General features: G+C 44.3%; 1 protein-coding gene across 1 annotated transcript in view; it reads left to right on the top strand.

Moving 5' to 3' along the window:
- Nucleotides 1-24501, top strand: part of LOC147708658 (uncharacterized) — a 176897-nt gene extending 152396 nt beyond the window's left edge. Inside the window, exons 20-22 of the mRNA XM_086925759.1 lie at nt 17508-17597; nt 21105-21194; nt 24396-24501. Of these exons, the coding sequence (XP_086781885.1) occupies nt 17508-17597; nt 21105-21194; nt 24396-24488 (273 nt within the window). The 3' untranslated portion in view covers nt 24489-24501. The remainder of the gene's footprint in view (nt 1-17507; nt 17598-21104; nt 21195-24395) is intronic.
- The last annotated feature ends 852 nt before the right edge of the window (nt 24502-25353 follow it).

Genomic DNA, 25353 nt, shown 5'->3' with positions numbered 1-25353 from the left:
CAACATCATCATCTTTCCTAAGAAAGGGAAAGATCCCTTTCTTAGTGATTCATATCAGCCTATTTCTTTGATTAATTCTGATTCCAAGATGTATACTTAGATTTTAGCAAAAAGACTTGCTACAGTTATTTCAGATTTTTTTTTATGAGACTCAACATGGTTTTGTTCCAGTGCGGGTGCAGATGTGGGTAGACGATGGCAGCTATTGAAAAATTGGCTAATGAGTGTGGGGCATTCTCTGGGTACAAACTAAACCTTGATAAGACCCTAGTCCTAACCAGCATTGTCCTTTCTTGGGATGATAGGCGATTAGTCAAATGGGCACCTACCTGGAGAAGCGTGGCTCAATGGTTAGAGCGGCAGACCCTGATGCAGAGGTCTGGCACGGGACCAGGGTTCAATTCCCACGTCGGCGGCTCTTGGACTCAATCTCCCCGGACCTGATAATTCTCACCTCGGTGCCTAGTCTAATCATGGGTCCCACTCTGTGACTCTGGGAAATAGCTTGCTTAATCTCCACAATGACCCCAGCAGCGCTTGGATGCCTGGCTTTACCTTGGGGGTGCCTTTGGAGTGGACATTTCACAGGAAAGCCAGGAAGGGTTCCACAGTGGTATGAATACAGCGCTACGAGACCCCAGGGTAGAAGTGCGCTATATAAATATAAAATACATTTACATTTACCTGGGGATCGAAGTCTCTGTAAAAATGTAAGGGAATCTAATGATGGCGTACTATACAGTAGAATGCAGGCGATATTGATTAAGTGGCATTATTTTCACATTGGTCTAATCGTTCCATGCAACTTAATCAAGATGATTATTCTCCCTTTCTACCTATACTTCTTGCAGGCATACCTTTGCATTTAGCTAAAGGCTTTTTTCCACAGACTGAGGCTATGTGGCAAAAAATCATCTGGGGGTATAAAAGGCCTAAGGTTAACATACATATGTTACAGTTAACCGTGAGCGGAGAACTCCGCTCTGCCCACAGAGTGTGCGGAAATTTGCCAGAACGAGAAGTAGGGAAATCTCCACACATTCTGTGGCGGAGCTGAGTTGGCCAGCCCCCGCCACACACCGCCCTATTAACAATTGGTAAAAACTTTTTTAAAAAGAGTTAAAAGTAAATAAAAAAGGCTACCTCAGCTGCTGCGTCCCCAGGCTGCCCTCTTCCTTTTCAACACGTTCTTGGTGAAAACTGCACATGCCCAGGCACCCGCGCATGCACTGTTTTTACCAAGAACGTGATGAAGAGGAAGAGGGCAGCCCGGGGACGGCGCAGCTAAGGTAAGGCGTTTTTATTTACTTTTAACTCTTTTAAAAAAAGTTTTAACCAATTGTTAATAGGGTAGGTGGGAGGCAGGTGGTGTAGCAGAACTACGCAGACTTTCATGGAGCTTGTTCTCAACTCCGTGGCGCTCTACATAGCCACACTCCACCCACTACATCCAGGGTTAGTTACAGTGACCATGACTGGAGGGCGTAATTTAATTACTGCATTTACGTATCTACTTTCTAGCAGCGTTTATGTCCCGACTAGTAAAAGTATTGGAATGCGAACCATGGGGGGCTAGGTGTTTTGTTTCCAGAATTCCTCTCTTGGGGAGCCGAGATCAGCCCACACTTTGGCATTATCGATACTGTCTATTTCGAGAATACTCGTTTTAAGGCTCTGGGGGATCTTTGTCTCTCTTTTGGCCTATCCAAAAACAGAGATATCGGGGATTACATTATTTAAAGGATATTATTATATAGGTCATAATCTCCGACATCACGGCTACCACAAATTTCTTCCATCACTGCCAGTAAAGCAGATTTGGTGCTGTGGCGAGATCTGAAACTGTTTGCGAGGGATCTAAGATTTCATTTCGCTCGATAAACTCTGTAAGCATAGTATTTACATGAGATTCTACCGCCTTTGCCAGCAATGGCAGCTGGGATATAGGACTTGTAATTACCCAGCTCAGATGGATCTAGTGACGGTTTCGTCAGGAGATGTATAACTTTAGTGCGCTTCAACGCAGATGGTATGGACGCTGTGGTTAAAGATAGATTAACCAAGTCCCTACTCACTGGTGTGATGAGGGTATGAAACTGACGAAAGTGAATGGATTTCAAAGGGTCGGCAGGGGAGCCTGATTTAATTTTCAGACAGAGGAACTCAGTGAGAGACAGCAGGGGAAAAGACGAAAGTGCTCTGACCACAGTGGATCCAATATCCCCATGCCTTTCCATAAGCTCAGTGATGCCAGTGACCAGTGGGAAACTCTTATATATCTTTTCCACCTTATTAAAAAAGTAACTGGCCAGGTCTTCCCACTGGTGATTTGAGATGACAGGCGAGTCAACCTTCAACTCAGAACTCTTCATAACCTTGAGCAGGGTGAAGATTGTTTTAGAGGGGTTATTGCTTGCCGAGATGTTACCGGCCATAAACTCTGCTCTAGTTCTCCGGGCCAGTTTATGATAGAGCTTCATAGATGCTCTGTTTTATTTTTTGCTTCAACATCATAAGTGTGCCTCCCGGTGCACTCAAGTTGTTTGCAGTGTTTTTTAGCTTTAATCAGTGATTCATTAAACCAGGGATTAGACTGCCCTCTTTTTTTAACACTCAGTTTAGCAGGGATACAACTGTCCAAAACTTGCGTCAGCCAATCCCGAAAAAGCGTATTTGCATCATCAATATCAGGTGGAAGCTGAGGCTTGTGGCTTAACAGTAAATCCAAGAAATGATTTATGTCTAACTTGTGCCAAGGATGTTTTAAAACTGGTAAGGAGCAGTTCAATGTAGGCTTTCCTTGCCACCGCAGGGAAAAAGTTATGAGAAAATGATCTGTCCAGACCACAGGGATCGGCGACAGAACCTTTAAGGAACCTAAGTTCGAAAATATAGGGTCCAACAGGTGGCCTTCTACATGTGTGCTATTAGAGACACATTGAGCCAATTGACAGGCCTCTAAATCTGCCAGGAAACTGTCAATCTCCGATTTGCCATTGTTTTCAAGATGTAAATTGAGGTCACCTAAAATAGTAAAATAGTAAAATTCGCCGCTTTGCTGGCGAAGAAGATAACTTTATTCAGCAGTTCTTCCCTAAACACTTTAGATGGCCCCGAAGGTCGATAAATAAGAAGACCAGTAACAGTGAGATTGTGGTTTAATGTTATTTTGAAAAGGGCGCTTTTGCAGTCAGGGATGTCCTCCTTTATAAAACTGCAGTGATAAGACTCCTTGTGAATTACTGCAATGCCACCCCCCCATTACCTGATCTGTTAACTTGATTCATGATAACGCCTTGAGGGAGAGTCAACCAAGATTAAGAATAATACATCTGGAAACTCATCTATTAGTAAGTCGAAGACCTCAGCATGGTGCTTAGCCATCGACCGGTAATTAAGGCTTAGAAACTTAAACTCAACTAAATACGGAGGGAGTGAGCCTAACCTGTCTATTTGGAGTTGAAAAGGGCATTGCTTGCACTTAAAGGAACCAGCTGGGGGAATCCAGGCAGGAGTAGAGCATTTAGTGTTGAAAGACAAAAGCACAGCGTGTGAATACTTGCGTGGGGCAACTGTAGATTGAGCAGAGGGTCTGGCATCTGGCGGCGGTGAGGACAGGCTCAGAGGGGCTTGCCTTTGCGCGCCAACGGCGTGCCCCCTACGTGTGTCCGCTGCACATTCGTCTTACCACGTCCGTATGTAGTGTCAGGGGTTGAAAACTAGCCCGCTGACCTACACTAACCACAAAATGGTGGTCCCGCTTCAAACAATCACGGAGCGTACTGCGGACTCCCGCCCCCCCCCCTTCCTAAGCAACAGCCTCTAATACAACACGAGTAAGTTAAAACACTATTAAAATACGAGCAGATTGCAAAAGAGCAAAGACTCAGTGTTCCGCTCCTGGCTCAAGCCTCAGGAGTCTATGGCATCAGTGTGGGTTTAATGGGCTGAGAAGTTTGATACTAAACTTTTCAGTCTTCATTAACCGCTTCAGCGCGGCGCAAATTCCTGCACTGTGCTGAACGTTCCATTGGGCTTATGGAACCATGACGGAACCGTTCCGTCATGATTCCATAAGCCCAACTGACGCTCATGACGGAACCGTTCTGGCATGAGCATGGAAGGGGTTAAAGCCAACATGGAGCTGTGGAATTTGGGGTTCCAAACTCCCAGCCCATGGTCTAAAACGGCTTCACTGCACTTACAAACACCTGTAAATGGCACAGGTACTGTAGGGGCCGAGGGCTCATGCAACTGTGCCCTCACTTGTAGGATAGTGCACCCTGCCTAAGGGCTGTAAGGCCTACTAGAGGCAGTGTTTTGGTGGGCGTGGCACACATCAATTTGTGTCATGTCGACCTGTAGTTTTAGGCTCTCCCTCTGGCACACAGACTGCAGTGGCAGTGTGTATGGATCTGGGGAGGAGTTCCTGAGGGTGGCAAAATATATGATTAAGCCCTGTGAGACTATCTCAGGTTCCAAGGCCCTTGGAGCCCCTGGCACCTTTTACTTGGGACTTATATGTAGGCCAGCGGAGTGCCAATGTGGGAGCAAGGGTCCAGTTTTGGGGAAAGAAGATAGGCACTGGGTACCTGATTAGTAGTTACCCAGGGCACACTTAGTCAAGAAGCATCAAACATCAGGCAAAAAGTGGGGGGCAACCATGCAAAAAGGGACACTTTCCTACACCTATCATACAGGAGTGGGAGGAAGGTATGAATTAGTGTATGGGAGCAGAAAAACTGGTGTACCAGGCAAGAGGGTGCCCATGCAAATTCGAGAAGATCAGCGATCCCTGGAGAGAAGTGAGGAAAGAGAGACAGTGAGGAAAAGTGGGAGATTCTTAGCTGACGGAGGGTGGAACGGGCTTGAGCCACAAATTGAACTGGTGGGTTTTCATGTTGATGCGAACAATTAAAGGAAAAAGACTGCGTTGGCCTCATGTTCCGGCCCAGGCCTCAGGAAGACCTATGTAATTATTGATGCATGTTCCGCTCAAAGTCCTCGACAGTTGGGGGATATGTTATGCTGTTTGTTTGCCTCTGTGAAAATTGAATGAAGAGATATAAAAAAAGAATAGTAATTTCACAGTATATGGTCTATAGTGGTATCCTGCACTCGATGTTGCAGATTGATATTTTGTCGCTTAACAATGTGATATAGATCACACTCACAGGCAATCAATACCTAGTAGGATAAAGGTCACCTTTTGCTCAAACTTTGGAACTGTTTATCTTATTTGGCTCTGCAAACAAAAGACAGGCCAGCTCTGAATAAAGTATAGAGAGATGGGCAATAAGGCTGAACACTCCTTGCGAGGGAAAGTAAATATAGCATAATATATACAATAACACACCTGGTTGCAACATGTGAAAGTGTTCATATGGTGGTCTGTGTGTACATTGTTGTGTAACTTACAGTGCCCTGTTGCAGGAATGTGAAAACGGCATGCTGACTATATGCAGTTCCTCGGACCTCCAAGCCCACCTTTCAAACACCATGCCTTCCTTCAGTATTTGAAGCGATTAAAAAAACAATGCTTAAAGAATAAATGTAAAACTGCACTTCTATAATATTATCAGCAGTAGCAGCATTATATTTCATGCCCCTTCTTTAACCTGGAAGCTTATATACCCTTTGGTAGCCTATGACCTGCCTAATGGCACTAGCAACCATTGCAGAGCATAATTCTGTATCTCACTGGGAAGAAAAGGGAGTGGGGTAGATTGCGTCTGTACACAATGATGCAATGAGAACAAAGTGTGTCCACTTTGGTTTAAAGAAGCTAAGAAGAGACATGAAAGCACACTTTCTTTGCCTGAGTACCATAAGATTCCATTGCAGATGACACCGCTTATATAATGGCTAAGTGCTTGTGGTTAACTCTGCTCCGCCAACGAAGTTTGCAGAGTTTTAGTTACTCTGCACTCCGTTTGGCGTGCTACGTTTTCCAAATGCCGCAATTGCAGCGGAGCAGTGTTCATTGGTGCAGGGAGACTTACCTTACTCCCAAATCGTTGTCCTGCTCCTGCTGCTGTGCCTGGTTCCACTTCCGCTGGCCCGGCTGAATTACAGGAAGAACTGTAGTGCACATGGCCTACTAAGTGAAGGCATGCCTGACCCTATCAAATTCTAGGATAGGGTCAGACATGTCTTCACATTGCAGTTCTTCCTGTAATTCAACCGTAGCAGCGGAAGCAGAGTGGATCCAGGCCCTGCAGCAGGAGCAGGACACTGATTTGGGAGGAAGGTAGGTCTCTACTCTTTTTCATCTTTTAGGCCTTAATACGTAGGAGGGGGGGGGGCGGGGCGGGGTTTTAGCAGGAGGGATGCAGCGAGCCGGGGTGTTTAGCGGGAAGGAGGGCCGGGGCTTTAGAGGGAGCGGAGGGCCGGGGAGCTTTAGCGGGAGGATGGCAGTTGGACTGGGTTTCAGCGGGGGTGCAGGGGGGGGGGCAGGGAGGGCACTCTGCCAGGCCACAGAACTCAGCGGAATTTCAAAGAATTTTCCAGGAACTCTGTGAAATTCCGCGGAGTACCACTACGCGAGCTCCGCCCACCCCTGATAATGACATAGAATCATTAACCATTATTATCATGGAGTGGATCTTACTCAGGGCCTCTTGAATGGGGTGTGAAGCTCGTGGTGGGAAACACTTGTTCACCTCTCACCTCTCTCATCTCAGGCCCCAGTTACCTAAAGCTAGAACTAATGTGCTATAGGTGTCTCACCTCTCAAAGCATGGTTCTAAGTGCTTAGAATGTAGACTAGTCTATCCTCCAAAGCCCACTCTCACTAGCCACTAGGATATCGTTCCAGCCATATGCTGAACCTATTCCATCCACAAGTGTAAAATTAAAGCCTAGTTAGTAGTGCTTAAGGTTTTTCTAGGAATCCCACCAACAGCGCTACCAATTGATTTGTAGTCTTGATTTGACTTGATGCCTTTTTCATCCACTGAGATCTATTCCTTGCCCTTTTATCTAAAGCTTGCTGGTTCTTTTTCATCCCTGATTTCTTTATTTATCAGTTGTTCATCGTTATTTTTCCACCTTACTTCCCTTTTCTGTTTCTCTCTCTTATTCTGGGTCAGTTTGATGAGGATACACAAGCGCCAGTCCCAAAATATGAGTGCCAATGGGTCCCACATGTAACTGTCAGCTCAAATTAAGCACTGCCTGTGAGGGAGTAAAGTATGAGCTTTTGAGGGAATTGCAGTGGTATGCCTGATTCTTCAACTGCTGCAGGTGCACTGAACTTACTATAGGTTTCACGAGCCCTGAATGAGGACCTCTAGAAACCAAGAATAGGCTTTTCCTATTACATTTAGTCAGCAACTACCCAAGGGCCAGGTAGGAGGTTGCCCAAGGTTCTATATCACAGCAAGAGGATTTCTAGCCCACTGCAGTGGACTGATGACACCAACCACTAACTGTAACACTTCCCATATTTGTTACATTAATGTGCTCAATGGAGCTCAGTAAGCTGGCCCTGCTCCACGCACACTTCACTGGCTGCCAATACGTAAAAGAAAACAATTCAAATCACTTTGCATTCCACATCGTGTAAAACACAAGGTTAGTCTGCATATCCTTCAGCACCTTATTAATACATACAGTGCCAACAGAGAATTGAGATCGAACAATTTATCCTCACCGTCCCCAGAATCAAGGGAGCCAGAGGCGGTGGTTGCTCGTTTGACTATCTTGTTCCAAAACTCTGGAATTCTCTACCTATCAGCCTTAGGACAAACGACAAGTGGGTGGGCACTCAAAACCCATTTATTTGCCTAAACAGCCCACTATCCTGCTTAGCCTGTCAGTGCTGGAACGCCCATCTTTGGTAGCCATATGTTCTATAAAACCCCTTGAAACTAATTTAAATGGATCCTAGGTTATTTCTGTGGCAGTGTGGAACCAGTCCTTAGCAGCAGACCATCTGTTATCAACTAAGACAGACTGAGTGCCCACCCATTGACAATACTACTGTAGCAGGTACCAGTGTCAGCTCTCCTCCCTATGCACACTTCATCCCATTACTCTAAGAGTGAGTCAAACTTTCAAAACACTCTCTGATCAGGCAGATCTTAGTCATTACTAGACAATATCACTTGCACTTTGTACATGCTGCTAGTCAGTCCCTCCGGGGCTCTAAGGCAATATGTACTCCCCTTTTTTCAATTGAATTCCTGCAGTTATCCCTCAATCTGCAGGCAAGTAGAGCACTGATCTAAATGGTACCATTAGGGGCCAGGCCTAGAGGACACTTTCATCTCCTAACCAAGATTGCTTTTCAAAAGAGAACAATAGCACTTGCAAAGAAATGTATGTATACTTTATGCAGTTTACTTACTTTGTTAATGTCTGCCTCACTTGCTGTGCCTCACACAATCTAAAACGGCCTCTGTAGCGTCAGTGATATGACTGCTCATGTAAGGCGACATTGATGGACTACTAAAGTAAACTCTGATGTCAGTTCATATATGGTATGGTGCATGGTCTTTGTCTGATAATAGGGGATATTCATAGCAGGTCAATCTGTGAAAAATACTGATGCTCGAGAATAGTGCATATAATTAACCCTTTCGGTGCCCATGACAGAATGGTTCTGTCATGAGCACCAGTGCTCCAGTGCTCATGACAGGACCATTCCGTAATGTGCACAGGCGCACTAAATCTCTCTGCCGCAAACAGCAGAGGGATTTCCTTCTTTTTTGGGGCCTCGGGAGGTGAGAAGAGCTTCTCCAACTTCCTGAGGCTTGTTTTTTATTTTCAATGTAATGACGATCGCACGCATGGAGCGCTGACGTCATTACATTGAAAAAGAAAACTGAAACTTAGTTTCAGTTTCATTGTTTCAGTGCTCCTGGTGCTATCTCAGCCCCCGAGTACCGAAACACTTGGGAGAGGTATAGTTGGAAAGGGGAGAATCTCCCCTTCCCAATGGTACCCATCCCTAGTGGAACGCTGCTTGTGGGATTGCCCCAGGAGGGTAGCCCCAAGCAGGGTTCCACCCACTAGCCACCAGGGAGAGGGGAGCGGCCCATTGGGCAAGGGCCTTTGCTCTCCACATTTTATTTTGCCCTAACCACTCTATCTGCCCCCCGGGGACAGAAAGCACCTTAGATGCCAAGGATTCTTTTTTTTATAGCTCAGGGGTGGGGGCTGCCAGGAACGATAATGGCAATGCCCTGAATCCCACCCCCCAAAAAATGCAACAGTCTTTATGTCTCCCCAGGAGGCAGATGGGGGCAGTAGACCCTGATCTGCTTACCGGGGGCGTGGGGTGGCAAAAAACCCACTAGGCACCAGGGATTATTTATTTCTTGCATACGTAGCAGAGGGGGCTGCCCAGAATGGGCATGCCAATGCCCCACCCCAAAAACCACAGTATTTCTGCCCCCCCTGGGAGGCAGATGGGGCAATAGCCACAAGGCACCAGGGATTTGATTTTCTTCAAAGTTCAGGTTGGGGCTGCCCAGAACAGGCATGTCAATGCACCCCCCCCCCCCGCCCCCCAAAAAGCCACAGTCTTTCTACGCCCCTCCCAGAGGAAGATGGGGCAGTAGCCCCTGATCTGCCCCCTGGGGGGTGACAGAAAGCCCACTAGGCACCAGGGATTTTTTTTTATTACATTTGGATGGGGCTGCACAGAATGGGCATTCCAATACCCCAACCCCAAAACAAAATTGGAACAGTCTTTCTGCCCCCTGGGAGGCAGGTGGGGGCAATAGCCCCTTATCTGCCTCCATGGGCGGGGCTGAAAACCCACCAGACAATGCAATATTTTTTTCAATGGTCAGGGGTGGGGCTCTCCAGAATGGGCATGCCAATGCCCCCACCCCCTCAAAAAATGCCAAATTATTTCTGCCCCTCCAGGAGGCAGTTGGGGTCAATAGCTCTTGATCTTCCCCCCAGGCACCAGTGATTACGCTGGCCTTTTTGTATGTAGGAGTGGGGGCTGCCCAGAATTGGCATGTCAATGCCCCCCCTAAATTTGAGGTTTGCAGGGGATTTTGGGTAGGAAATCGTTGGGGGGGGGGGTCCATACAAGCCATACCTCCATGAACTCCTGCAGGTATCTTGTTTTCAAAGATGTCTGGGTTTGGTAGGATTCCCTAGATGGCCTCCGAGTGTGGGGCCAAAAACCCAGGTGAGCCCCTTTGCAAAACCATGTTTTTTGTGATAGGTAATTTTGAAATCTCCACAATGCCCTTCCCTGCAGCAGGTACTTGGCCCACCCACACAAGTGAGGTACCATTTTTATCGGAAGACTTTAAAGAATGCGGGGTGGGTGGAAGTTAGTGGCTCCACATAGATTCCAGCACTTTTTATCACAGAAATGTGGAGAGAATTAGAGTTTTTTTTGCAAAGTTTGAGGTTTGCAAGGGATTTATGGTAACAGAATCTGGAGAGAGCCACACAAGTCAACCCATCCTGGATTCTCCTGGGTGTCTAGTTTTCAAAAATGTATAGGGTTGGTAGGTTTCCCTAGGTGCCAGCAGAGCTAAGGTTCACAATCCTCAGTTAGGGACTTTGCCAAAAAATGTCAGTTTTCACTGTACAAATGTGGTGTGTCCACTTTGCGTTTTGGCCATTTTCTTGTCTCAGGCACTAGGCCTAGCCACACAAGTTTGGTACCATTTTTATTGAGAGACATTGAGAAATGCGGGGTGGGTGGAATTTTCTGGATCCACACAGATTCCAGAACTTTCCATCACAGAAAAGTGAGTAAAATGTGTTTTTTTTTTACAAAATTTCAATCAATCAATCAGGGGTTTATATAGCGGGCAACTCACCCATGAGGGTCTCAAGCCGCTGGGCGGGGGAGGGAGACAGCTCCAGATCAGACGAAGAGCTAAGTCTTGAGGTTCTTCCTGAATGTGTGCAGGGTCGGGGAGCATCTTATGTTCACCGGGAGCTCGTTACAGGTCTTGGCTGTGACGTAGGAGAAGGCTCTTCCTCCGGTTTTGTTTCTGTGGATGCGGGGGACCTCTGCCAGGGCGAGGTTGGTGAAGCGAAGATTTCTCTTGGGTGCGTGGAAGGAGGCTCTCTCGTTGTGGTATTTGGGTCCGATATTGTTGCAGGAGTGAGTGATGAGTTTGAAAGTGACTCTCTTCTTGATGGGGGGCCAGTGGAGGGTGCGTAGGTGTTGGGACATGTGCTTGAGCCGCGGAGTTCTGAGGACGAGTCTGGGTGCGGCGTTCTGGATGGTTTGGAGTTTGTGTAGAAGAGTTCTGTTGATTCCGGCATAGAGGGCGTTGCTGAAGTCAAGTCTGCTGGTTATGAGTGCGTGGGTGGCGGTCCTTTTGCAGTCAGAGGGGATCCATTTGAAGGACTTATGGTGGACGAGAAGGCAGTTGAAACTGGTGGAGGCAACAGCGTTGATCTGGCGGTTCATGGACAGGGAGGATTTGAGGATGATGCAGAGGTTCTGGGCATGGCCAGTGGGGGTGGGTGGGATCCCAAGGGCAGGCAGCCACCAGGTGTTGTCCCAGGCGGTGGAGCAGGGTCCGAGGATGAGGACCTCGGTTGTCTATGAGTTGCGCTTCAGACAGCTGTCCTTCATCCAGGTTGCCACGTTCTTCATTCCTTCCTGAATGCGGAGTCTGGTGTCTTCGGGATTTTTTGTGAGGGACAGGATGAGCTGTGTGTTGTCGGTGTAGGATGCGATGCTGATCCCATGCTGTCTGACGATGGTGGCGAGGGGGGGCCATGTAGATGTTGAAGAACGTAGGGCTGAGAGATGATCCCTGGGGTACCCTGCTGATGATATCGGTGGGTTCGGAGCAGAAGGGTGGGAGTCTGATCCTCTGGGTTCAGCCTGAGAAGAAGGATTGGATCCAGTCTAGGGCGGCTCCTTGTATCCCTGCGTCGTGAAGTCTGGCTGTGAGTGTGCGGTGTGACATGGTGTCGAAGGACGCGGAGTGGTCTAGCAGGATGAGGGCCGCTGTGTGTCCCTGGTCCAGTAGCATGTGGATGTCATCAGTGGTGGCTAGAAGGGTGGTCTCAGTGCTGTGGTTGCTGTGGAATTCAGATTGGGAGGCATCTAGGATGGAGTTATATTCAACAAAGGCGGCCAGTTGGGTGTTCACGAGTCTCTCTGAGACTTTGGCAGTGAAGGGGAAGAGCGAGTAGGGCCGGTAGTTTTTCAGGTCTGCAAAGGATTCTGGGTAACAGAACCTGGTGACAGCCACACAAGTCACCCCCTCCTGTGTTCCCCTTTGCGTCTAGTTTTAAAAAATGTATAGGTTTGCTAGGTTTCCCTAGGTGCCGGCAGAGCTAGGGTTCAAAATCCACAGCTAGGCACTTTGCAAAAAAAGGGTCTTTTTTACAGTAAAAATGTAGTATGTCCAATTTGTGTTTTGGGCCGTTTCCTGTCGCGAGCACTAGGCCTAACCACACAAGTGAGGTACTATTTTTATTGGGAGACTTTCGGGAATGCGGGGTGGTTGGAATTTTCTGTGCCCACGTACAATCCAGCTCTTTCCATTACAGAAATGTGAGGAAAATGTGTTTTATGTGACAAGGTTTGAGGTTTGCAAGGGATTCTGAGCTACAGGACCTGGCGAGAGCCACACAAGCCACCCTGTCCTGAATTCCCCTGGGTGTCTAGTTTTCAAAAATGTATAGGTTTACCACGTTTCCCCAGGTTCAAAATCCACAGCTAGGCACTTTGAAAAAAAAGAGTCAGTTTTCACTGTAAAAATGGGGTGTGTCCACATTACGTATTGGCACGTTTCCTGTCGTGGGCACCAGGCCTACCCACACAAGTGAGGTATGATTTCTTTCAGAAGACTTTGGGGAATGTGAGGTGGGTGGAATTTTGTGGATCCACGTAGATTCCAGAAATCTTCCTGCGAAATGTGCGGAAATTGTATTTTTTGCAACAAATGTTGATGTTTGCAAGAGATTCTGGGTAACAGAACCTGGTGATAGCCACACAAGTCAACCCTCCTGGATTTCCCTGGGTGTCTAGTTTTAAAAAATGTTTAGGTTTGCTAGGTTTCCCTAGGTGTCGGCAGGCCTAGGGTTCAAAAGTCACAGCTAGGCACCTTGAGAAAAAAGGGTCATTTTCACTCTAAAAATTTGATGTGTGTCCACGTAGCATTTTGGCCTCTTTCCTGTGGCGGGCAATAGGCCTACCCACATGAGTGAGGTACCATTTTTATTGGAAGGCTTTGGGGAATTTGGGGTGCATGGAATTTTGTCGATCCATGCAGATTCCAGAACTTCCCATCACAGAAATGTGAGGAAATTGTGTTTTTTTTCAAAGTTTGAGGTTTGGAAGGGATACTGGGTAACCGAACCTGGTGAAAACTGCACAAGTCTCCCCTTTATGGATTCCACTGGGTGCCTAATTTTTAAAACTGTACAGGTATGCTAGATTTCCCTAGGTTCTAGTAGAGCTAAGGTTCAAAATCCACAGCTAAACACTGTAAAAAAGGGTCAGTTTTTACTGTAAAAATGTTGTGTGTCCACATTGCAATTTTGGCCCGTTTCCTGACGCGGGCACTAATCCTACCCCCACAAGTGAGGTACCATTTTATGGGGAAACTTAGAGGAACACAAATTTGTAGAGCAACTGATATTCCGTATTGAGTTCGTATGCATTTCTGCCTTTCAAATGTAAGACAATGTGTAAAAAAGATGTCACTTTGAAAAATGTCCTATAATTCACATGCTAGTATGGGTTTCCACAATTTCGGAGATGTGAAAATGGCTACTGCTTCTAAACTCTATATTTTATTCCCATTTTGGAAATACATAGGTGTCCTTGATACCTATTTTTCGCTCTTTATATTTTACCAAATGAATTGCTATATACCCGGTACACAATGAAAAACCATTCAAAGACCCAGCTCAGTTATTGGCTCTGGGTTCCTCTGGTTCTTGGTGAACCTACAAGTCCTATATATCCCCACAACCAGAAGGGTCCAGTGGATTTAACTGTATATTGCTGTAAAGAAATCTGAACTACATAGAAGATGTTACAGGTGAAAACGTTGGCTCAAATAGCTGTTTTTTTAAATCTCATTTTCAATTTTTCTTATTTTCAACTATTAGTTTCTATTAAAAAAAAAAACCTTGAAGGATCTACACAAATGACCCCTAGCTGAATTCAGAAATGTGTCTACTTCAGAAATGTATAGTTTTTCCAGGGTCCATTATTGCTTCCAATTCTATTTTTACTACTAACTGGAAGGAGGTTGGTGCACAAAAAGTAGCAAAAATAGGCTATGTCCCAGTAAAATGCCCAAACTGTTAAAACATATGGGTTTTCTGACAAAATTCTGTCTGTTCCTCAAAGCTTGGAAGATGGAGATTTGAGTACCACAAACTGTTTGATGATACCATGTGCAGGGGAAAAACTGATGCTTTCTTCTGCAGCACTTTTTCCCCACTTCTCCACAAAAAAGAAAAGAAATGTGCTTTGCTGTCTTTTGGCTAATTTTTGGGTCCCCTTCAGGGGAATCCACAAACCGGGGTATCTTTATAATTACAATAATGCTGGAAGAAAAGGACGCAAATTTGGCATGGATACCTAATGTTGACAAAAAGTTAAAGGGGCCTAAGCGCGAGCTACCCCAAATAGCCAAAAAAAGGCTTATAACCGGGGGAATGGTGGGGAAGACCTAATAGCTAAGAGGTTAAGGCTTTTGTCTGCCATCGCTTGTGATTTCCTCAAAACAATATTGATGGTACTGAAGCATTTATGATCACCTTTTGACTTAGGCAGAGTGCCATGGGTTACTGAAGAGGTTTGAGATAGAATGCAAATGCTGCTGTGGGCTGAAATTAAAATGTTAAACAGCATTGCACCACATGGATGCCTTACTGTCCAGGCATTTTCAAAGGAAGAACATTTTAAGTGAATTAATGCACTTATCAGTAGAGGTAAAAGCTGCATAGTACACCCTCAGCACCCCTCTTTCTCACTTGCCATCAATATGTTGATGTTACCTACGTCCTCCAAAGAGCTAGGCTTTTCTTCTTCACAGCAGGATTCTCGCTACCCACAAACCCTTTCCTAGTCTTTACCTTTATTTCTGGCTCAATAATATCATCAGTCTATTTTCTGTTCTAAATCTATTCACAGTAAACAAATTAATCAGGCTGCATTTTTCTCAAAATATTCTTTTAGACTCTGCCAGATTTGCTATAAGTAATCACTGGTTTTCTCCTCCAAAAATAGTCAGGTGTCTTCTTACACATGGATCATTACTTCTTTACTCTAGATCCTTGTTTATGTCCCAAAGGAAATGATAAAGCTAAAGTGAAAAAGGCATGTACATCCTAAAAAAATCTAGTTTTTTTCTTTGTAATTTCCATATTTTCCTAATCATTACCTTCATACCTTCCAAGTTAGCTAAGTATATAACACACTCTGCTGGGCCTGCCAGCCTTTCTGCTGGAGAAGTTGCAAAGCCAAATCTTGCAGTCAGGCAGTACCATATGGGGCTGACAGAACGGTGGAATTTGATTTTGTGTAATTCTGTGGGATTACATTGAAATTCTGCGGAATTCAGCAATGGAGCGGAGTGTGCATGTGCTGCTATTTTCTTGGTGCTAAATGCACCCTCGCAACCAAAAATGGATGTGAGGATGCTCTAAGAAATATCGCTGCCAAATACCAAATTCACTGCAGTACCTTCCCATCGGTGCCACTGTTAAATACTCGGAGTACATAAGCCTTAAATACTCTGAGTATGTAAGGGCACCAAGGGGTATGCACATCAGTGAAGTCGTGGCTTTTAAACAGGGACAGAAGAGGGAGCTGTCCCTCTATGTTTAAAAATAACTGCAGATTAAAGTTTGACTGCTGATCATTAAACATAAAAGGTGACTAAATTGAAGTTAGTGCTTGGATGGTTGTAGAGTAACTGAGTCCATGGATAGGTGGTTAGATGAAAGTACATGGATATGAATGGATGAAGAGGCTAGTGCCGTGTGTGGGATAAGTAAGTCTGAGGTTGAATGTGGCAGTGTGTAGGGGCATGGGTAGGCTGCAATGAAGTAGGAACCCAATTGAATGGAGGCATCTGGGTGGAGGAATCAGAGCTTAAAGAGGAAGTTGTGGTGGTAAAGTAGGAGAAGGCTGCACAAAATCACTGCATGATGGAACACTGGGCAAAGAAGGGAGCACCTTACCTGGTTGAAGTGATACTGAGGGGTTGGGTAGCTGGTCATCTTTTGCTGCTGGGCCATGCAGCCCCGGACCAAATTTCTTATCTGCACCAGTTCTTCAACTGCAGTGTAATTGAGGCTTTTTGCCTTGCTGCATGATTATCGCTGACCTGGAACACCCTTCTTTGTCTTTCCCTTGATGTCTGGATAAATGGTTACTCATTACTCATGTTACCTTCCCCTGAAATATTTCTTCCGGCATACCAACAATGTAATTTCCATTTTTAACCTGTTCACACTAAATAAATGAATTGGGTTGCACATTACCCAAACTATTTTTTAGGCATTGTGCCAAATTTGTTAGAAGTAATCATCGATCATCTCACAAAGTGGTCACACTTAAACATATGCTGTCTTCCCTCTTAGACGATCACCTGTAGGCTGCACACCAGTAAAAAGCAAAATGACTTTCATTTTGGAGCGAGAGAGACTGTCTGTGTGTGGATAGAGGAGATTGCCCTTGAACTGAATCTTGCCTAATGCTTGTTTGGTATCTTCACAGCAAGAACCCAGCCCTGCCACACTTGAAGTGGAATAGACCAGGGGCCAGATGTATGACCTTTTTTAACGGCCCCAAGCGCAGAATCAGCCCGTTTGTGACCGCAAAAGAGGGTGGTATGTACAAACACTATTTTGCGAGTCAGTGACATGCAAAACAGTGTTTGCAAGTTGCGAGTAGGAAGGGGCATGCCAAGGGTGATCCTTCCTAATAGCGAGTCATAATGGTATGTACCATTGTTTTCCAACTGCATTTGAGTTTGCAAAACACTTGCAGTTTACAGCCTACTTCAAGTAGGTGGTAAGCCACTCCCAAACGGCCTGAAATTGGAGAAAAAAGTTTCTTATTAAAAATTCAAACACAGACATTGGGGTCTGCTATCTCCAACAGACCACCATCCCTGCGTTTGCAGGCCATTCCCAATAATTCACAAATTACGACCTGCCTCTTGAATTTTAATGAGGCAGGTACCTTGCGACCCAATTGAAAATCGCTAATAGTGTCCCAGACACTGTTGTACATTCCATTTTGAGAGTCGCAAAATGTCGCAATTTGAGATTGGCTAAAGTGAATGGTCGTACATCTGGCCTCAGCACTATGCACAGAAAACAGCTTTACGAAACTGAATTCCGTTTTCTACGTAATTATTCATTCCTCTCTGATAGTTTCAAGAATATGCTTTGGTCCAAAAATACATCTGTAGGTTGTTATTTCGAAAGTCGATAACCTTACAATAGGAGAACTACAGGCAGGTAAAAATAAAGGGCTCTGATGTGGCTGTTGGGAGTTATCTTGCCTGACACTTTTTTCGGAATCTTCACAGTTGCCAGACTTACGCACCTCAGATGGAAAACAAGAGAGCAGCATCGCATTGGTGTGTCGCCTTATAAATCACACTTCAGGAAGGCAGAGGGTAAGTGATCAGTGGACAAGCCCATGTGTGAGTGTTTCCTGTTTTCCCACCCAGTGCATTATGTTATAATTCTCTATCAGTGAATTGTCTTTAAATCTTCTGCAATCTTTTATACCCTCCCCCCAAATGATCAAGGGCCCGATGTAGGTAATTCCTATTTACCTACTCTTAAATACCGAATCATACCGATTCGGTATTTAAGAGTAGGTAAATAGGAAGGGGGCAGATGTAGGTAATTCTTATTTTAGAATTACCGAATCTGTAAGATTCGGTATTTACCAATTCGGTAAATACCGAATCAGTATTTCCTATTGATTCCTATGGGCCTTGAAGCCCATAGGAATCAATGGGAAATACTGATTCGGTATTTACCGAATCGGTAAATACCGAATCCTGCAAGGGTGAACGGGGTGTCACTTTGACACCCTGTAGCACCCCAATTCCAGGCTTGAGTGCCATGTGGCACACATACATGCCCTAAGGGCATGTCTGTGTGTCACATGGCACAGGTGTACATGCACAGATGTGCATGTACACCTGAATTTGGTATTTTACCACCCAATTGTATTGGGTGATAAAATACCGAATTCTGAAGGCCTGTAGCACTGTAAACAGTGCTACCTACATCTGGGATTTACCGAATCAGTAAAATTACCGATTCGGTATTTTACAGAATCGGTAAATTTACCGATTCGGTAAATTTACAGATTCTGTAAAATAATTGCCCCTACATCTCAATCACCAAATACCGGTCGGTAACGTCCGAATTCGGCCGTTACCGACCGGTATTTAGTGACCTACATCGGGCCCCAAATCTCTAAACTATTGCTTTCTCATTCTGAAAATGCCATTAAGCTCTAGGGGGAAAATCACCTTTTCATGCAGCGCAGTGCGACAAGCAAAGTTACTGTGGTGTGTTGCGTGGATGGGAGAGAGCTGGACAGTGTCACATCTACAAAGATAGTGCACTGCTGCCATTTTCCCAGGTTCTTGTTCTCCTTAAGGGTGCCTAGCGCCATGCAGAAACTTTTGTACCAGAAGTTTTTGTACCGAAATGATAACCCTCCAGTACAACATACTTTGCTTAGACTTACTTTTAAACTTTGCCATTTTGTACATGTTCTTTACACACATGCAATGAGCGAACAGTTTGTAGAAAACATTATTTCTCCTACTTTGTGCCTTTCTCATGGAGGCGTATTCTTTTAGTGTAAACCCCTGTCTACCTCCATTAGTAGATGGGGCTCTGTGTTAAATTCCTTGGGTAATTACATGGGAACGCCCCTGTACCACCCATGGAACACCCCTTGACGCAACGTAACGCAAAGTAACACAAACAGCTACTTTGCATTATTCTTAGTCAACCTTCCTCACAAATAAACGTTTGCACTGAAAATTGAAAACGTTATCAAGTCTTTGCACCGGTGCTCATCTCTTTTTGTGACTTTGCACCAACACAAAGCCTTGATAAATCTGACCCTACATTCTTATTTTATCTACCTCAGACCGATGTCGTCTCCATCCACCTAGCCCTGGATAACCACTTAATTCTGACACCATGATTCTTGACAAACTTTTATGTTTGTTTGTTTAGTTAAGCACTTACTTCATGTCAACTGTTTCTAGGCTCCCGTAAGACACACGTCGTATAGGGGATGACTGTTATTGCATGACATTCTTATTGTTTTTAATTGTATTGATAAGTGGTTGTGCAAGCAATAATTTGATCAAGGTTAGTTTTGAATCCTGAAGGTCATGTTTCTAGTAGTATTATGAGTGTGTGGACGGAAGATATTGAAACATTGAAAGCCAATGGCTCTGAAGTGTTTTCTACAATTGGGTCCAGTAACCATTAAGAGGTTGATTGCTTTGAATCTTAGATGGTAAGCTGTTGGTGCATGATTGTATTCTGTAGGTATAAGGGTGTTGAACCTTGAAGGCAGTTGAAGGATAGGCAAAGTGAGACTATTTTATTGAGGTTTCATTGGTCTATGCTTTTGTATGTGGAAAAAAAGTGTGAGTGGTGAAAGTTGAACAGCAAGTTTCAGTTTTTCATAGTACTTTGGTTTGGCAGAGGGGGTGATGTACAGGAAATTGCTGTAGTCACATTTACTGATGTTCCTACCTCCAGAGGTGGTATTTTTTGGGATGAGGGGCAAGATTTTTTTGAGGCGCTATATTTAGTAGAAAGTGGTATTGACCGCTGCTTCTGTCAGTTGAGACTGGGGTTTGTGGCTATATAAAGACTAAGACCTGACTTTGGTTTTCATGGAACAATGTCTCCAAAGAAGGTTGGGAACCAGAGTGCCCGTATTTTGTAAGGGAGATGTGGTGTCTCTGCACCAGGATTTCTGTTTTGGAGCCAGGGAGTGTCTGGCTGATTGGAGTCATCCACATCTCTTTTGCTTTGAGGTCTTCTGTCACATTCATGAGTTGCTTCCTGTGACCTGCAAGTAAATCTACAAGTCATCATCTTAGGAGGGGAAGGTAAGGCTGTGTCTTTTAGGTCAGTATGAAGGATGATGCAGAACTCTTCATGTGACCTCGCAGAGTGGGAGATTTCAAACAACTGGAGCGGAGTGGTCAATGATATGTGCAACAGACCGGTGATGGTGTAGCTGAATCTCACAAGCTGACCCAGATTTCCACTGGTGCAGTTTCTGTTCCATGTTTTAAGCAGATTTATTGTAATGGAAAAATGAATTCCTTATTCATTTTAAATAATGGGAAAGGTTGTCAATTTTTGCCCTCATATTTTGTTGCAGAGGGTGCTGCATTAACGAGCCCCCGGTTACTGAATGATTCTTAATTTTCCTTGTTAGTGTGATTGCTTATGAATTATGTAAGATAATATCGCTCTTGCATCAGAATGATCATTTCTGAAGGTGAAAAATCAACGGAAAGAGTTGTAAACACTAAACACAGAAGTAAAAAATACAATTGCTTCTGAGTGGGGCTTTCGTTGCCTGTAAGGAAGAATACCATTCTACAGTGGTGCATTAGTGCTTAATGTGTTATACGTTTCGGTGTGAGCATGTAATTGGTTGGTGACAGCTTGTCCAGCAATGGAATCTTCCATCCTTTAATTTCCAACTACTGGCCTACCCACATGGCTGGGTCCAAGCTGGGGTGCTGTGGTGACCAAAATAACTATTGATTTAACACAGATCATTGTGACTGGGGGTGAATGTTTGCATTGTTCAGCATTTCGTCCATCATTTGTTCCTTTTGCCTACCCAATTAACTAGTCCTAGGAATGCTTATGTGCTAGAAAATCAACTGGCATTGTACAGGTTTACTTCACTACATACAATCTAAAGTGGGTTCTGGAAACAACATGGTAACAGAGAGTCTACAGGAGTTTACAATTCTTCTGCAGCTTATGCAGAGCAAACCGGGGACACTAGAGAAAAGAAAATGATTTTTGGGGTGGGTAATATGCTCATTGACAGGGGCACACTACTTTGACTGAGTGTTTCCCTCATTCTCTTTTTTGTGTCTTCACAGCACTCACTGTGGCATGGCACATCAGGAATGTTTCAGAGGAGCAGCCCTATACTTCTAAACCAGATCTGTTACGTTTCTGAGAGAGAAAGGGTAAGCAACAGGAAATATCAATGGAGGGGTGAGGGCCATTTAAGCAACAGGGAATATCATTGGAGGGGTGTGAGCCATTTAAGCAACAGGGAATATCAATGGAGGGGTGAGAGCCATTTAAGCAACAGGGAATATCAATGGAGGGGTGTGAGCCATTTAAGCAACAGGGAATATCAATGGAGGGGTGAGGGCCATTTAAGCAACCGGGAATATCAATGGAGGGGTGTCAGCCATTTAAGCAACATAGAATATCAATGGAGAGGTGTGAGCCATTTAAGCAACAGGGAATATCAATGGAGGGGTGTGAGCCATTTAAGCAACAGGGAATATCAATGGAGGGGTGTGAGCCATTTAAGCAACAGGGAATATCAATGGAGGGGTGTGAGCCATTTAAGCAACAGGGAATATCAATGCAGAGGTGTGAGCCATTTAAGCAATAGGGAATATCAATGGAGGGGTGAGAGCCATTTAAGCAACAGGGAATATCAATGGAGGGGTGTGAGCCATTTAAGCAACAGGGAATATCAATGGAGGGGTGAGGGCAATTTAAGCAGGGGTGAGGGCAATTTAAGCAACCGGGAATATCAATGGAGGGGTGTGAGCCATTTAAGCAACAGGGAATATCAATGGAGGGGTGAGGGCCATTTAAGCAAACGGGAATATCAATGGAGGGGTGTGAGCCATTTAAGCAACAGGGAATATCAATGGAGAGGTGTGAGCCATTTAAGCAACAGGGAATATCAATGGAGGGGTGTGAGCCATTTAAGCAACCGGGAATATCAATGGAGGGGTGAGGGCCATTTAAGCAACCGGGAATATCAATGGAGGGGTGTCAGCCATTTAAGCAACATAGAATATCAATGGAGAGGTGTGAGCCATTTAAGCAACAGGGAATATCAATGGAGGGGTGTGAGCCATTTAAGCAACAGGGAATATCAATGGAGGGGTGTGAGCCATTTAAGCAACAGGGAATATCAATGGAGGGGTGTGAGCCATTTAAGCAACAGGGAATATCAATGCAGAGGTGTGAGCCATTTAAGCAATAGGGAATATCAATGGAGGGGTGAGAGCCATTTAAGCAACAGGGAATATCAATGGAGGGGTGTGACCCATTTAAGCAACAGGGAATATCAATGGAGGGGTGAGGGCAATTTAAGCAACCGGGAATATCAATGGAGGGGTGTGAGCCATTTAAGCAACAGGGAATATCAATGGAGGGGTGAGGGCCATTTAAGCAAACGGGAATATCAATGGAGGGGTGTGAGCCATTTAAGCAACAGGGAATATCAATGGAGAGGTGTGAGCCATTTAAGCAACAGGGAATATCAATGGAGGGGTGTGAGCCATTTAAGCAACCGGGAATATCAATGGAGGGGTGTGAGCCATTTAAGCAACAGGGAATATCAATGAAAGGGTGTGAGCCATATGGTTGAGTATTTATTTGACCCCCACATGCATGATTTGTTGTTGCCCTTCAATATTGGTGTCCAATATCCATCCTCATCTTATACTGCCCGCCCCTCCCCCTACAGAACAGATGTGTCTAATCTCTAAACTAAAATGGCTCCATGACAATCCTGTTACCCCCATTGACATCTGCTCCATCCTTCCAAGCCCTGTGTATGTAGCTCATCTTTACATCAGTTCTCGCCTTCCAGCGCCCACTTCTTCCCCATAATCCCACACGATAGACAGACCTATTGACTTTGCAGGTTATGTTGAGGTTTGTGTCTAAATTACAGATGGATGGTGAAACCTTATTTTACAAATGTATTGTTTAAACATCATTTAAAAAGCACCAGAGAAAGTTCAACTAATCTTAATCCACAATTGTCTTTTTAGAAACAAAAACTATTTTTACACTATCTTTGATACTCCTGTAATAAACTATGGAGCAAAATGGCTTTGTCTCAAACATACTGCGATAATTTCCATTTAAAAAGTTGTGAGATCATTTGATCTTCACAAAGAGAAAAATTGTGTGGAATTAGTTTTCACTAGTGCAAATTTCTGTGGCATGGCACTGAGGGCCCGATTCACAGAACTGACTTAAGACAAAATCTTAAACTTACTACTTTTGATATTCACAGAAGGCATTTAGTAGTAGTAAAGTAAGGCTGTCGTCTTATGTCTGTCTTAAGTATGTCTTAAGTCTGTCTTAAGTCTGTCTCAAGTCTGTCCTACTACTTTTAGTAGTCACAGAAGGCATTTAGTAGTAGTAGTAAAGTTAGGATTTTGTCCTAAGTTTGACTTAAAGACCGACTTAAGACAGACTTAAGACAGATTTAAGACAGACTTAAGACAGATTTAAGACAGTCTTAAGACAAACTTAAGACAGACTTAAGACAGACTTAAGACAGACTTAAGACAACCCTAGGACAGACTTAGGACAGACATAAGGCAGAGTTAAGGCAGACTTAAGACAGACTTAAGACAGACTTAAGACAAACTCCTAACCTTACTACTACTAAATGACTTCTCTGAATACCAAAAGTAGTAAGTTTAGGAATTTGTCTTAATTTAGTTCTGTGAATCGGGCCTTGAGTCTTTAGCACTTACTGAGATTAGAAAAGTAAGCTGCTGAATTGTGGGATAGGGTATCTCCGCCCATCCCAAACCATTCAGGCCTTTATCACCCTGCCATTTCCTTGTAACCACCAAGAATCCTTGCTTCAGGCTTAACTAGCTACTCCAGTACAGGGTTTAGTCTTTGACTTCTGGGAAGTGTATTCCTGGTTTTATGTGGATAAACAAGAACTACAAATCCCAGAGTGGAAAGTCAAAACCCACACCATTGCAGTTAGTTATGCATGGATCTGGGAAACTTGTCAACAAGCTCGGAAACCTGGGGAGCTCAGCTGTGCAGGGTCTACACTGTAATAGCATAAACTTTGGTCGTGAGCTATTGTGCAACTGAGCACTTCATAACAATCATGATAATTCAGGACAAATGTTAACACTTATCCTGTTTTTTACTTGTGCCAGAGGTGTACTGAAAGCCACATTAGTTATAATACCTGTATGTATTGAAATGCAGATAATGTAATTGTTCAATGCAGTTTATAAACCACTATTACTGTTTGGTCATGATTAGCTTATGTTTGGGGTTCAAGTTACCTATAAATGTAAAAATGTTTTCAATTTTTCTTTAACTCCCAACTGAAATGTATATTTATATATGTGTATCTCTTTCTTTTCCAGGCAACACAGCCTTTTCTCCCAAAACTATTCAACTTCTTGAAAAAGAATTCTACACAGATAACTAACACTATTGCCAATATTCTTTTTGGATAATAAAAATAAGACTGCCAAGTGCATATTGTAAAATAGGAAAGAATGTTAAGGACCTTATTGAAAAATAAAATAGTTTGTTGCTGTCTACATGTGATTTGTGCAGCAGATTCAATTTGGTGTATGACTTCATCTTGTGTACTGTTGCCCACCCTAGCGGAGCACTGTACATACACTTACTGACAAAGTATTTGAATAACAGAGGAAGTTGATGAAAATTATTTATGCTTTTGAAGAACACTTTTGGTTAAACTATTGTGCCTGATATTTGCCAGATCCAGTAAGTGGAATGACAGCCAAAAGGCTGGGCATAGTTCCTTCTAAAATGACATATATAGTGTACCACCTTTGCTAGTACCCCAGAAGGTGGCTATCATTTGTTTGTGTGGCTATGTGCAGTGCACGGCTACTTCAAGTGTAGTACTCTTGCCTTAACCATGCTAACAAAATACCTCCAGCAGGTGTTTTATCTAATTCAGGCATGTCAGACTTTTTTGTGGGGCCTGATTAACGCGTTCCATGCGTCGGACTGCCCCCGGCTGCCACGTTGGGTGTGTGTGTGTGTGTCGGACGGCTGGGGGGCCTCCAATTACCGCACACGTACAATACGCCTGCACAGTGGGGAAATTTGCACCACAGCGAACAGGTTAAGCCAAATGAAGAGGAGCACTTAGGACTAACTACATAAATACAACAAACCCCGGTAGTGAAAGTAAATGGAGAGAAATTATTGATATTTCCACTCACAACATCCACCTCACCTACACAAACAGAATTCCCTTTAGTGTGGACCAATGAACCGGTGTGATACGTAGGGATTCAGATACATACATACCCTGACGTGGTAATAAGAGAGAATTATTGGAAA

This window comes from Lissotriton vulgaris, chromosome 6 (assembly GCF_964263255.1).
Source record: "Lissotriton vulgaris chromosome 6, aLisVul1.2, whole genome shotgun sequence".
Lineage (NCBI taxonomy): Eukaryota > Metazoa > Chordata > Amphibia > Caudata > Salamandridae > Lissotriton > Lissotriton vulgaris.
This window is presented reverse-complemented; position numbering and strand designations above follow the sequence as displayed.